General features: G+C 38.9%; 1 protein-coding gene across 1 annotated transcript in view; it reads right to left on the reverse strand.

Moving 5' to 3' along the window:
• The window catches only part of LOC144044976 (ephrin type-A receptor 3-like), a 145,095-nt gene that overhangs the window by 94,199 nt on the left and 36,647 nt on the right, over window positions 1-14,249 (reverse strand). Inside the window, exons 3-5 of the mRNA XM_077559721.1 lie at window positions 14,001-14,201; window positions 9,956-10,063; window positions 7,768-8,119 (exon numbers count right to left, since the gene is read on the reverse strand). Of these exons, the coding sequence (XP_077415847.1) occupies window positions 7,768-8,119; window positions 9,956-10,063; window positions 14,001-14,201 (661 nt within the window). The remainder of the gene's footprint in view (window positions 1-7,767; window positions 8,120-9,955; window positions 10,064-14,000; window positions 14,202-14,249) is intronic.

Consider the following 14,249-nt stretch of genomic DNA (forward strand, 5'->3'; position numbering starts at 1 on the left):
AGTAGTCAAGGGGGTTGATAAACAATATTTGGAGCCGATAGTATTATATGGTAGGGGGTATAAGGTTTTTAGTTGAATGTGTAGTAGTAATAATAATAATAATAACAATAATAATAATAATAATAATAATATAAATTTTGGTCTGTCAGTTCTTAAAAAAGAACTTGTTATATTTCTATTTTCATGGCTTTGTTGATGTATTTGAACCATTTAAGACTTTCACATTGTGACTGAAGGTTAAAATTTTGCTGCGTGTCTGCAGGATCTGAAGGTCTGCTGCTCTCTGCAAATTAAGATTCAGATTGTGCAGCACTTGGCAGCAAAGTCAATTGAACATGGAAAATCCCATTTAACATGTTCAGATACTTATATTTCTGTCAAACCTCATCAGATCACATTGTAATTAGTGATGCTTATATAGGATCGTATAACTTTGTTCCCTTCAGTCAAAAGAAATTGTGGATCTGGATGGAACTTTATCCTCGTTACTAACAGGTGACAAATGGTTAAGCCTTGGCAGAAGTCCCACTGCTCTTGGTCTGAGTGCTATTTTATAATGTCCTAAATAGTGTGGCTATCTCTATGAAGATCTGTTGTGTACTGTATAACCAGTATATCAGCAATTAGCAGTACCAAACCTTGAGCTCCTCACTCATTCACACATTCACTTTCAGTCCAGTTTTTCAAAAAGCAAAAAGAAATCTAAATGTGTTGCGTCTTTTATTTTCTTCCTGTAAGTAAGGTTGTTGCATCATTATTGCAGTAGCATATAGATGCCAAATACACGAGAGAGCCGTGTATGCAACAGAAAGAAGTGCCGTGCAGAGCTTTAGTACTGTGGCATGCCGAGGAAAAAAAAAAGAGTGCGGTCTTGTGAGGACTTGTGTTAAGGTGACAGGTGTCTGTCCTTCTCTCCTCTCTTTTCTCCATCTGAGGCAGTAATTGGCGCTGTCAGACACACAGAAGAGGACAGAACACGCAAGCAAACACACACTCCTGCCCTTCAACGTGTACCCCTTGGGCTTACAAAGGTTTGAGAATAGATTTTACTATGCTCTCCTGCCGTCTGTGAGAAAGCAGGAGAGGGCGAAGGAGTGCAAAGCAGGAATGGAAGGAGTAATGGCGGATGGGAAGAGAATGTCGAAGAGACAAACAAGCGTGTCTGAAGGAGGTGGTGGCCTCCTGGAGTGTGCAAATGATGGTGGAGTAGGAGTGAGAGAGCGATTGTGTAAGTCCCCATCAAGTGACAAAGCGCATTAGTATGATTTCATGTCACGGAGTGTTGTTAGCGTGCACGCCTCAGTTCACAGGCGGCACACGTGCCAGTGGCGTAACACAGGCAAACATAACAGCATTACACAATCTCCATCCATCCAGCTAGCTATCGAACAATCGATCTGTCGAGATAGCTAGCTATTTAGCTAATTAGCGAGCTACTGTATCTAGATCACTGATCGGATTATATAACTGGATAATAGCCGATAGCACATACACGCCCGTGCAAGCCATTGAAGCGGCACGGCGGCCATCTTGCGCCTCCCATCTCGCGAGCAGATTACAGTATAAACTATACAGTTTACGTACAGATTAGACATATACAGCTCGTAGGCAGTTAGTATAGGGCCGGGGGGGGGGGGGGGTGTTCACTATTTTTTAACAAGTAAACAAGTGGACGGTATGTGCTGCTTTGAGGGTGTTATAATTATTTAATAAAAAAATATACACGTTTCCTCCTGTAAACATCATTAAGCATATCATTTATACATGTATTCAAGGCAAGTTGTAAAATGTCTGATGTCCTCTTGTTTATGCTGAACAAATTTAAAACATCTTAAATCATGCTGTTTCTACTTTTACTGTCTCAAATATTCTCCAATTTCGACACTGTAAATGTATAGGATCGTTTGCCGAGAAAAGTTTCTTGGGAGGAGCAATATGGCAGCCTCGAGGGCTTCAAAAGTCTTGGCCTATCGGCTATTCAATCACATATTCAGATCAGTGAGAAGAGATAGATAGATAGATAGATAGATAGATAGATAGATAGATAGATAGATAGATAGATAGATAGATAGATAGATAGATAGATAGATAGATAGATAGATAGATAGATAGATAGATAGATAGATAGATAGATAGATAGATAGATAGATAGATAGACAAACATCTGTCTGCCTATTGATGTGTTGGATCTTTCAGGGTGATGCAATGTGAAAGTGCAGCATTTCAAAGTAAAAACATAGGTAGTAGCAATAGCAGAAGCAGTCATGCATGGTGATAATTATAAAAGTCTGAATTTCAGAGTCCCAACCGGCGACTTGACACAGTGGGGTGCCTTGCTTCCCTCTTTACTCTTTTCTACTCAACTTTACCCCCCAGCCCCTCTTTCCTCTTCCCGTTTAAGAGTCCCTACCTTGGGATATCGAGCTACGGGACTGCTCAGGTCTGAGCCATGGTATGACTGTTAAGTTCAAACAATAAACCTATAAACTATTTTCTCAGCTTTCTATTCCTAGCTTTTCTTTAGCTTACCTAACATGCGTTTACTTTCCGTGAATTTCACAGTGAGCTTCATGGTAAAATATTAACTGTTGACACATTGCAGAAATTGGATCAGTACAATGGTGCCTTGAAATGTGAGTTTATTGGTTTCTTGACCACAAATCTCAAAACACTTGTACAGTATCTTAAATCATATTTCCCTATTGAAATGAATGGAAATATAATTAATTTGTTCCAGCCTCCCCACAAAAACAACCCAAAAATGTTATTTGGTTTTTAAAAAGGAACATAACACTCTATAATATTATACTTTATAAAAACACATAATTATGCAGACAAATAAAGAAGAGTTTCACAACTACTGCAAGTGACCTGTTGCTTAAAGTGTTATAAAACCACCACATATATTATATGTTGTTGTACTAGAAGTATTTTTGCATGTGTGTTACCGTGTAATGTTTATTTTGTCTCATGGACCATATGGTGCTTATGAGTGAAGAAAGTTGTTGTTATTATCGTTATTATTATTATTAGTAGTAGTAGTAGTAATATTGGGTTTGGCTTGTATACGAATATACTCAATAGACTAAATGCACTGTTTAGGAAATATGCTAAATATATAGTGCCACAAAACACCACACTATAGCTTGTTACATACAGTATAGGTCTTTCTTTTCTTTAATATAGTGGCCCATGCGATCAAATTAAGCTGGGAGGAGTGACCGTTGTTACAGGTTGACTAGTGAGGAACAAGACCTCTACACAAGTTTCAAAAGATGGCGTGCAAGAAAAAGGAAGACAATATCATAAGAAATGTGCGAGGACAATGAGTAACGAAAAGCCCCATTATAGAGAGACACCAAAGCGAGGTTAGGTTAGCATAGAGGAGGGAGATTGCAGGGAAAAAGGGGGCAGTAATTGGAGGTGTCTGCTGTTTGTCTAACACAGAAAGGCTAGTAATGATTCCATTAGCGCCTCACACCGAGAGAGAAAGAGAGAAAGGGACGGGGACACAAAGAGAGACGCTGGGGGGAGCGCGGATGGGAGTCAGAGACAAACAGTGAGGCAAAATGAGGCAGCTCAAGGGGGCAAAAAGGAGGAGATCCAACCAGAACATTAGCACGGAAAAAACAATGAACGTCAGAGCGGCCAAATGGAGGAACGAGAGAGAAGGAATTCAAAGTGGCCATTACAAGACTTGTTCACCTGCACAATGAGAATCACAAATGCCCGTCCATTTCCTCCCCCAACTCTTTGAGCGGAGGCAAGCGCGAGAGGGTGATTTAAATGCATTAGCAGCGTTTTCCCACTGGAGGACCTTCACAATGTGTCAGGGCAGGAACATTTTGTTTAGAGCCACCGTAGAGGTGTAAAAGGACAGGGCGGCCTCTCAGCGGGACACATTAAAGCATAACGCACTGTGTGGCCTCTTATGGCTTTTTTTTTTTTTAATGCAGCATGGATGCTGATGCAGTGCTTAACATAAACGAGTACACCCACCTCTAAAATTTTTTTTTTTTTTCGCATTCTCTGAACACAATGAAATGACATTTTTGTGTCCACATTGACAATTACCGTCTGCAATCAATGGCTCACATTTATGTGAGTAGTTTGTCGTACAATAGAATATACAAAATATTGATTCTGAAAGGAGAGCGAAGGGTTTGTACTAAATATTTTGGTGTGTACACATTTATGTTGAGAACTGTTATGCCTTGCGTCAACATCATCCATGTACCTTTAAGATTTACCTGTTAAATGGATGTTACACTGAGAAATGTGCATTGGTCAAACTTCCAGTTCCCCCCCAAACAAATAATGTACATGCAAACAGCAAAATATATGAGCTTTCTTCTGACAGGGTGGACATATTTGGCTAATGTTAAAAATGATTGAGCCTTCACTTAGCAACATGATTCAGTTAGCAAGCCAACTATGCACTATTCAACAATATATTTCCCATTTCTGAAAGGTTTTCATATCAAGTGATATTTCACTATGACAGAGTGGATTTTTTTTAAAGAAAAGATTGAAAAAAGAAAAGATTATTAAAAGTGAGGGGCGTCAGGTGATTAAAATGTGTATGACTTCACTAGTTAACTCACGATTAAAAACAAATCTTATATCTGTTCTAAATGTACAACAAGACAACATTTCTAGGTTTCATACTCTTGTTAACAAAAGTGGGGGAAAAAACGAATAGAAAAGGTTCAAATAAATTTTGGACGTCGATAGCCGTCAATGGCAGTGAATTTGTTAAAATGGCCACCAAGGCTAAGTGATCAAATTTGATTCAGTCCACAGTTTTTTAGATGAAAAAAAGAGGGAAGAAAGAGGCACAGTATGAACATGGAAAAAAAACTCAACACATATAGCCACATTATTAGGGGGTGGGGGGGGGGACAAAATCAGACACCCTGTCCAGTAGCTGCAGCCTTTTCAAGGCGAGCAAATCTGCAGCTCACCTGGGTCATCACAGGGAGAAGGGGGGTGTTGGAAGAGCCAATTTGGACTAAAAAGATTGCGAAATTAGTTTGAAATGTATTGCCTAATCTTGCTCCCATACAAAGCAAACATCTTGGATTACCCGAATTAATTGGGTGATGCAATTGTCGTCCCGAAAAGTTATTTGGAATCACTTCACAAGACCGCTAACACACACACACACACACACACACGCACACACACACACACACACACAATCAAAATTGAGCCTTATTATTTGTTTCCTTTTTTTCCCCCTGCATCTCTTGAGTTGGATCTCATTAGATTGTGCAGGTGGTCATTAAGTGTTGGCTGTTGAGAGCATGTGCAAAACAAAAACAAAAAAAAATTGCCTAAATTGCCCAAATACATTCGCTAAGACTGAGTGGGTGGCGAAGAAAAGCCTGCCACCGATATGCTTCTAATCATCACAAGGGAATTAAAATTGTTTGGCAAGTACCCGTTGATTGTTTCTCAAATAATCACCACACAAGCAAATATGCTTTCACTTGAACTCCAAGCAAAAAGGATTTACGGCCGACAATGGAAGCCTGTCTACCAGTAATCTACTCACCATAAGTTATTGCACAACACAAAGGTCACATGATTCCCGCTCTTTGACCTTAGTCTATCTGTGTACTATTAGTGAGTTAAATCTAGCTTGTTAAATGGGGCGGCTCGCTTGTTATATTCTCTGCAGTCTACTAAAACATGGCCTCTAAGCCTATGAGGTCACAAGGATCGCTCAGGTCAACTGCTTTGCTACACGGGTCGGTCTTTAGAGACTTCATGTAGACAAAAGTAATGGGACACCATTCAATTTTTACATGCACTAGACCTGTTTATCTTTCATTTTACCAACACTTTTTATCATTCTATGCTTTCAATTTTGTGATAACAGTTTGGAGAATGCCAGTTGGATTAAAGCTGTCTGAACCGAGACCTAAACTTTTTTGTTTTCCTCTATTTATTTTTAGAATACAAGATTGTGTTGAATCACTATAAAGCACTCGGTGTGAATATACTATCAGCAAAAGATACCATGTGGCTATATTGTAAAGCGCTATATAAATAGCATTATATGTTAATACTATGCTAAACACTCATTCCTGTTTATTTTAGTCCTGGTACTCAAATGAGGAGATTCAGTGCAATATAACATACCTGTAGCCTACATAAAAAAAAAACATATACAGTATATATAAAAAAAAATAAGTTAAACACACACACACTGTATTTGTTTTTATGCTTATTTATGTAACTTAAAACATACTTAATTAATTCTATTTTCATTATTTCTTTTTATATTTATTTTTACATTTTTGTTTATTATTTTTAATTTGTGAATACCGTTTTTAACTTTTGTATTCATTAGTAGTTTTATTTACTTATTTATGTATACATGTGTATATTTTGCTGATTCAATGAAATTTACACAAATTTTCTTGTATATCATTTTTGAATTATATTTCTTATATTCATTTTTACATTATGTTTAATTATTTATTTATTTACTGGTATTTGCGTAGTTATGGTCCCCCATACAAAAGGGAGGATCGGCTGATATTTTGCATTTCATGCAAAATTTGTTGATCAGCTGTAATGTCTTAATTTCCCTGATCGGTCAATGACATCATTGATCGGTTTACTGAAATAAGTACGTTTTTGGGAGAATTTTGGGGGTTTAATCTCCCCCAAAGTATTTCAATTGTCGTCGATTATACATGTTTTTACTATTCGTGGGCCGGGCCAGTCCCGATCCCCCACCAATGGCGGCAGCCAACTTTAAAGTGAACCTAAAAGTTGTTGATCGAATTGGTGATTGGTGATTGGTGATTGGTTATCGGTTATCGTGATCAGTTAGCTGCCGCTCGGTGATCACCCAAAAAGTCCTAATTGTGTAAAGCCTAATAAATGTTGTGGAGAGGGAGTCGGCCGAGCCATAAATTCGAACAAGCCTTTCCTGCGTATGTCATAAACAGCAGAATGCCAATCGAGTGTACATTTGCATCTAAGGAAAAGGGAGCATCGTCGAGTAGGGCGTGAACTCCCTGAAATCCGCCACCATAAAACAAGCAGCACACAGACGCGAAGCTCAACTGCGATTGAGACGCAGCCAGACTTGCGACACAATCTGTGCACATTAGCAGTGCGGCAGGCTGCAGTGTACAGCTTGTACTTACTCACTTGTCTCTAAGGCCCCGCTGCCAAGGTTTCAGGATGTCTTGGCGGCCGCTTCTCCAAAACAACTGAGATTGCATTATACGCTCCGGATTGCAAGTTTGCGAGGATGAATATCTATGATTTTGTTTTTCTCTATCCTGGAGGAAAGGGAGCCTGCGGGGACACGGTGGGAAGGCGCCTACCTAATAGAGCTTACTCTCCCAAATACATGCCGGCAAAGCAGGCATACAAACACGGCGCACATTGCACATGCCATCTGTGGAGTTTTACGACTCAATACCCGCCTTCCTCGGGCATACCTTTTTCCTCTTGCAACACAAACATGCACGCAGCAATAAACACTTTCTCAAACTGTGCTCTCCTCAGCTCAGCGGGGAAAATGAGATATTCAAGCTGGACAAACACACGCAAGCTCTTAAATAGAGGAGAAGATGCCTCAGAGCAACTCCCGCAGATCTCTGCAAGGGACTGATCTTGCATTCTTGCTTCTCCACTCCAAAACTCACACAAATACGCACACTAATTGCACTGGTTAGCAAAATGCACCGCGCCATCCCAGCCAGAATACATACACATTTCAGACACACACAGTCCACTCACGTTGGCATATGTCCTTGTTCTCCTCGAAGCCCGGTTTACACACGCACCGCCCGATAGGGACCAGCCAGCCTCCGTCTGCGCTGCAGTACATCTTGGGGACCTCAAACTCCTCGGAGGCATTCACGCACGCTCCGTGTACCTCCACCAGGGCTGTGTCTCCCCCTGTTATGGTGTCAGGGAACTGGGCCAAGTTAAGCACGGTGAGCGGACACTTCTTGTAGAAGACCCGGACCGAAACCAGAGCGATGCAAGCGCCCAGGTCCTGGAAGGCCAGGTAGAAGCCTTTTTTACTGAGGTTGCTGATGTCGCGCACTTCCGTATTTAGCTTCATCACGCGGTCGCCAACGTCCACCTGCAGAATGGAGACATCGTCCATTGCATTACAAAAACACAGATAAAATGCACATCTGATTTAGCAAGCAAATAAACACATTTTTGTTGTTGTTCAATGTTCAACTCATTCACTGCCATTGACGACTATAGACGTAAAAAATTCATGTAAACTATTTCTATTAGTTTAAAATTGTTTTCATTTCTTTTCTTTATTTTTACTGTACATTTATAACAGATATAAAATTATCATGCAATTAATTACGATTAAAAAAATAATATATTTTTTTACAGTATTTGGCCCGTCAGGTGATAATATTTTTTAATTGTGATTATCACATGACTTCACTAGTTAACTAACGATTAATCACAAATTGTATATCTGTTCTAAATTAACAATACTTTTTTTCTAGGTTTTCATTCTCGTGTTAGCAAAAGTGGAAAAAATGTTAAATTAATAGACATAGTTTAAAATAATTTTTGATGTTTATAGTCGTCAATGGCAGTGAATGAGTTAATTTGGATTAGTGGTGTGCCAAAAAATTGATACTCATAAGAATCGCGATTCTCATTTAGTACGATTCAGTATCGATTTTAAATGTCCCAAAATTGATTTTATTTAAATTATTGTATACTGTCTTCCCTTTGTGTGTGCCTTTATTGGGAGCGCTGTTCATGTTGTACCTGATTTGGCCACTTAGGGGCAGCGTGGTTTCACGCGGTCTGATACACTGTTAAGTTGTAGCCACATTAGAGAGTAGAAGGAAAAAGTCACAATCAAGTTATTCCAATAAAAGTTGTTTTTTTGCAGCGTGGAGCCATTTTTTGGAGTGATTAAAGTGTCGCGAGTAGAGCACTAATTAGCATTAGCGAGTCAGAATGGCGTAGATCATTAAGATTCCTTGAACATCTATAAATTGAAGCAAAAATTATTGTCAATCAAATCATTTTGAATCAAAAATCGCTCTTAATCAAAAATCAATTCTGAATCGAATCGCACACCCAAAAATCTGAATCGAATCGTGAGACATTCAAAGATTCCCACCCCTAATTTGGATAGTCTAGTTTAGATTCATAAGCATACCATATTGAGACAAACCATAATCAAGCTAAATCGAACAGAATCGAATATTACTTTTTATAATATGATATTTGAATGTTTGAATCTTTGTCTTATGTTGTAGTGTATTAATGAGTAAAAGGAATGCAAAATAGAAAAATCACCATAAATATGCACCCAAAAAAGGACAGATTTTTGATGATTTTAAAAGAGCTAATGTCGGACGATCAAATCATCCGATCAATTAATTGGTCGGGCCCTAACTAGGGGTGCACCGATTACAATTTTCTGGCCGATCACTGATCCCTGAAAGTCTAACCTGCCAATCCCGATTTTTTTCATAACAAGCAGCATACACTTTCAGTGTTCCAATCTTGTTTTATTGGAAAACATTGAAAAATGTCTGTGAAATAATACATATGGGTTCTTTAAACTGCACATGAAGTAGTTCTCTCAAATAAAAATGAAAAACCTATAAGTCACCTCAGCAGAAGATGACAGCTGACTTTTTCAGATGTTTAAGGAGGGAGATGAGGTCGGTGGAAAAGGTCGGTTTATTTTTAAGGGGTCGGGCGATCACCGATCTCCCAAAATTAAGAAAATCGGGGCAGGCGGATAGATCGGTGCAAGGAAGTAAACTGTAACAATCAACACTAAATACTGCATATTTCCATGATATTCCACAGGATTTCCGCAACAGAAAGATACAGTATACTGTATACAGAAAATCTGGTGCGGAACACTCTATTGTTAAATAAATAGCGTCAGTGTTTGTGTGTGCATATAATGTGTCCTTACCTGCGTAAAGCTTTCATCCGCAGCGATGGTATCGATCTTGACGTATTGGCTTTCCTTGATGAACCACAGGTTGGCATTGTTAGACTCATAGTAGTACATGTTGAATGTCTGCAAAATAAATAAATAAATAAAGGTTTACATAAAGCTCTACTCATTGTGAGAACGCTTGGTCCACCCCAATGTGAAATTTGAACAAGCCTGCAGCCCCCTCCCCTCACGTCAGTCAGTCAGTCCATCTGTCTCGATAACTTGCCGCAAGCTACGCGCATCTCATATCATCTCTCCACTACTCATTCGAGAAATGTTATGTCAGTGACTGAGTGCATGAGACAGACAAAGTGGAGTGAAGTGAATAGAGAGGAGCAGTAAAATCACAGATATGAGCGAACGGGGGCCTGTGGAAAAATATATAACAGGAATTAAAAATATATAAGGAGCTGCGGAATGTCTCTCGGGGGTTGTTTGCTACGTTTTTGGAAAGATAAAGGAGGGGAAATAATGTTGAAAACAGCTTCTTTTTCTTGTCTTTTTTACTGCTGCGGTAAGTCACTCAACTCAGTAGCCACAACGATGACGTCAGCATAATCAAAGAAATAACAGTTAGATGCTACTGCAGTGCAATTTCACCCCAATACCATAATAAACATACTACTATTGTTACATAAATACTGTGCATATTTAATAATGTTGATCAAATCAGATATGACTTTTTAAAGGCAGGCAAGTTTATGTTGAACTCATTCACTGCCATTCACGGCTATAAACGTCAAAAATTCATTTTAGCTATTTCTATTAGTTCAACATTTTTTTCCACTTTTGTTAGCAAGAGTATGAAAACCTAGAATTTTTTTATTGCACATTTAGAACAGATATAAAATTGTTGATTAATCGTGAGTTAACTAGTGAAGTCAAGCGATTAATTACGATTACAAATTTTAATCGCCTGACGCCCCAAATTCTTAATAATCTTTTTTCTTTTTTTGATTCATTCACTGCCATTGACGGCTATAAAAATCAAAAATTCATTTGAACTATTTCGATTAGTTTAACATTTTTTCCACTTTTGTTAACAAGAGTATGAAAACCTAGAACATTTGTTTTATTATACATTAAGAACAGATATAACATTTGTGATTAATCGTTAGTTAACTAGTAAAGTCATGCGATTAATTACAATTAAAATGGCCTCTAATTTTTTATCTTTTTTTTTATGAATTTATGGCAGTGAATGAGTTAATTCATTTATGCTTGGTAAGTGTACACTGTACGTTGCTTTGACTGTGCCAGCCATTTTACATATCTGTAATCTGCCAAAGTAACTAATTGGAACAAATATTACATAAAGGTCAGACACCTTCAATTATCTTATTAGATGATCCAGGTGAAGGCACGCTAAAAGGTAATTTTGTTCAACAAGGTAAATGTCAGAATGTTTTTATTACACATTTTCATCAAAAAATAATTATTACATTGATACTCAATATCATCAAAATGCTCCATTAATCATTTTCACATTTTTTGGGCGAGACTCTAGAGAGACAATGCAATTCTGACTTGCTTCAAATCAAACTCGCTGCTGTGCTATTGATCTCTTGCTGCTGCTGCTGCAAAAAAAGAAGTCTTTTTTACTGTTCTTCAAAAAGACGGCCGCAGGAGGTTGCTACAGTATGAACTCAGTGACTTGCGTACTGGGAAGATTTCAGCACACTATACGGCAGAGACTTAACAGCAGTCGGGCTGACATGCTCTAAGCTTAAAAAACACATGCCAGACACAGCATTAGATCAAAAAAAATATTTAACAGACAACTGTATCCAAAACTGGCAAGCACTGTTGGAGAGTTCCTAATTTATTAATACAGTCAACTTACAGTAAACAAAAATATAAACATGTTTGTTTTTTGCTCTCATATTTCATGAGCTGAATTCAAGATCTAAGGCTTTATCTATGTATATACAGTGGAACCTCTGAGTTCGAACGTCTCGGAGCTCGTACAAGTCGCACTTCGACCAAAAAATCTGAGTAAAAAATGCCTCGGAGTTTGACCTCAATCTCGGAGTTTGAACATCCAAGCAAACCGAGCAAAGCCGAACGTACCTTGATTGGGTAACCGAGCGAAGCCGAGTGATGCCGAATGCCCACGTTGCGGTAGTGGAGACGAAGCGCTGCTCGTTTCCAGTCGGAGCGGGTGAATACTCCCGGGGGTGCTCCGTTTATTTGCGATTGCATTTGGACTTTTCCACGACAATTTTCTTCGACATGAGCCCAAAGAAAGACAACAGTGCCGGTGGCAGAAAAGAAAAACGTACAGTGCTACGTACCATAATGGATTTAGGAAGAAGATTATCGCGCCGTTGTAACTACTTTCGTAAATACTGGCACAAGGACCTTAGCTGTTCAACAACGTGCCTGACGTTAAACAGCGCACGAGGACCACTTGGTAGTCTAACAATATGCCTAATGTAAAATACACTAACTCAGCACTGAACTAAAGGAACGAATTGTGTTCAAACCCCGAGGTACCACTGTAAATGGAATATTTCCCTCAAATATTGTTCACAAATCTGTGCTAGTGAGCAATTCTCTTTTGCCGAGACAACCCATCCACCTCCCAGGTGTGGCACGTCAAGACGCTGATTAGACAGTATAATGATTGCACAGGTGAGCTTTAGGATGCCGACAATAAAATGTTCAGTTTTGCAGTGTTGGGGAGGTGACAGAATGTCATAAAATCTGCATTTTTAACCTTTGATGTATTTGGCAAGCTGATAACATAAGGAAGCCGATAATGAAAGGAAAACACTGCATATATGATACAAGCTATTATTAGTACTGTATGAGGTATATTTTTACTGTACATGGATTTTGATTTTCGCCGTTGTGAATGCTGGAAATGTATCAGAGTGTTCATACATAACACATTATATGTTCAAATAAGAGATATGATTGCATGTACAGTATTTGCTTTATCTCCTTCATGTTACCAATGAATGTATTATAATTCCTCTATAATTTGTTTGTCATAAAGAAAATATGGTCCTAAATTTAAATTTAAATGTAATTTCAATGTAAATGACAATCAAATGTAAATGACAATAAAATGTCATATTTTCTTTTTAACTTTTATTAATGGCTTTCAATTGTGCATGTAAAATATTTAGAAATTTTATTTACAACACAAAATCCACAATAACTCCTTTCCATATTATGGGCACTGTTTTATCAAGACTTAAAATCGATAATAATTTTATTTTAAGTCCATTCACTTTGTACAGGCTTGTAATTAAAATCAATTACATTTTTATTTTCAATTATAACTTGATAAAAGGTCGTTATTTTACTTTACTTTGCACAACCATTAAGTGTTATTTGCTTTCCAGTCCTCTCATTTGACTTTCACTTCCCACAATGTCCTCCTCTGTGGTTCAATAAACAGATGCATCATAATACCGCTGCCTGGTCGTTGTGAACGACGCCATGCTTAGCAACATGAAAGTGGAAACACCTATTGCAAAACACTGTGAAATCCCAGCAGCAGGGTAGCAACATGGCGTCCATATGTCATGTGACCAGCAGTTGACCAATCACAGCGTAGTAGCGCTGAAACCGAGTTGGCCAAACTCTCTCTATCTGCGGCTCTGCCTCGTCCTAGCCAGAGCCGTAGACTCGTCCTACCTATGGCAAAGATAGTCCAAGCTAGCACTAAGCTAGTGCTAGCCTCATCCTAGCTAGCTCTCTTAGATCTGGTGACTGTCCAGCATCCAAGTTGGTAAACTCCTTTTTGTTTGTTGACAAAGTGAGAAGTCAACAGCTAGGCGTTAGCGTGAACAATATTTGAATGAAATAGGCCTTTGTGTACATAGAAAAAGTCTACCAGCTCATGAAAAATATGCGCAAAAATAAAAGTGTTGCGTTTATGTTTTTGTTCAGGAACGGTGCAGTTCACTAACGACCAAGATTTTGGTTCACCAACATTCGATTGTGCAGGTGTTGTGGCCAGTGAGTATGAATTCACATGTTGCTGCTTGTGTGACTTGTCACAAACCTCTTTGCAGGTTCCAGGGACCCCGGGCAGGCTATTACAGTCGCGCAGGGTAAATTTGATCTCGATGTAAACCCGCTGCGCTCCTTCCCGGCTGATATGGCGCGTCCTCAGCCAGTTGTTCTGATTGGCCTGCATGACGTTACACACCTGGTACGTCCGCATGGGCGTGTTGCGCTCGTCCATCACGCTGATCTCCTCCCACTGCGCGTAAGACACATTATACATTCAAATGACTATGTTGTGCTTGGA

The sequence above is a fragment of the Vanacampus margaritifer genome, chromosome 2 (assembly GCF_051991255.1).
Source record: "Vanacampus margaritifer isolate UIUO_Vmar chromosome 2, RoL_Vmar_1.0, whole genome shotgun sequence".
Classification (NCBI taxonomy): Eukaryota; Metazoa; Chordata; class Actinopteri; order Syngnathiformes; family Syngnathidae; genus Vanacampus; species Vanacampus margaritifer.